The 504-nt window shown below is 28.0% G+C and overlaps 1 protein-coding gene across 1 annotated transcript in view; it reads left to right on the forward strand.

The window, feature by feature from the left end:
• Positions 1 to 327: 327 nt before the first annotated feature.
• Positions 328 to 504, forward strand: part of LOC105626996 (lachesin-like) — a 48,186-nt gene continuing 48,009 nt past the window's right edge. Inside the window, exon 1 of the mRNA XM_012208278.1 lies at positions 328 to 397. Coding sequence (XP_012063668.1) covers positions 328 to 397 — 70 coding nt within the window. The remainder of the gene's footprint in view (positions 398 to 504) is intronic.

Genomic DNA, 504 nt, shown 5'->3' on the forward strand with positions numbered 1-504 from the left:
TATATCTATAATTAACTGACATGACGTGTTTAATTACTCGCGATTCTCGTTAAATATCATTTTTGTCCATGCATTATGCAATGTATTCAGTATTTTATTAATTAATAATGTAATAATGCGAGCAAACTGTGATATCTCTTATCAAAGCTGATAATCCTATAAAACATAATTTAAAAAATAATTGTAAAGATTATTATATTTAAAAAAAACATGTTAATTAAAATACATAAAAATAAAGTTGAATACTATATTGAAAAGTTATTCGTTTCAAGACATCTATTACAATTAATATTTTTATGTTCCAGCTGGATCCATGATTGTGACAAAATGGTGGATTGGCAAAAAGCACTTCTAATGATGTTATTGGCGCTCCTGATCTATCCAAATGATATTTTTGGTAAGCGTCAAATTTTTATCATGCTCTACTTATACTCAAATACAGAGAGAGAGAGAGAGAGAGAGAGAGAGAGAGAGAGAGAGAGAGAGTATTCGTATACTAATTTG

This window comes from Atta cephalotes (assembly GCF_000143395.1).
Source record: "Atta cephalotes unplaced genomic scaffold scaffold00007, whole genome shotgun sequence".
Lineage (NCBI taxonomy): Eukaryota > Metazoa > Arthropoda > Insecta > Hymenoptera > Formicidae > Atta > Atta cephalotes.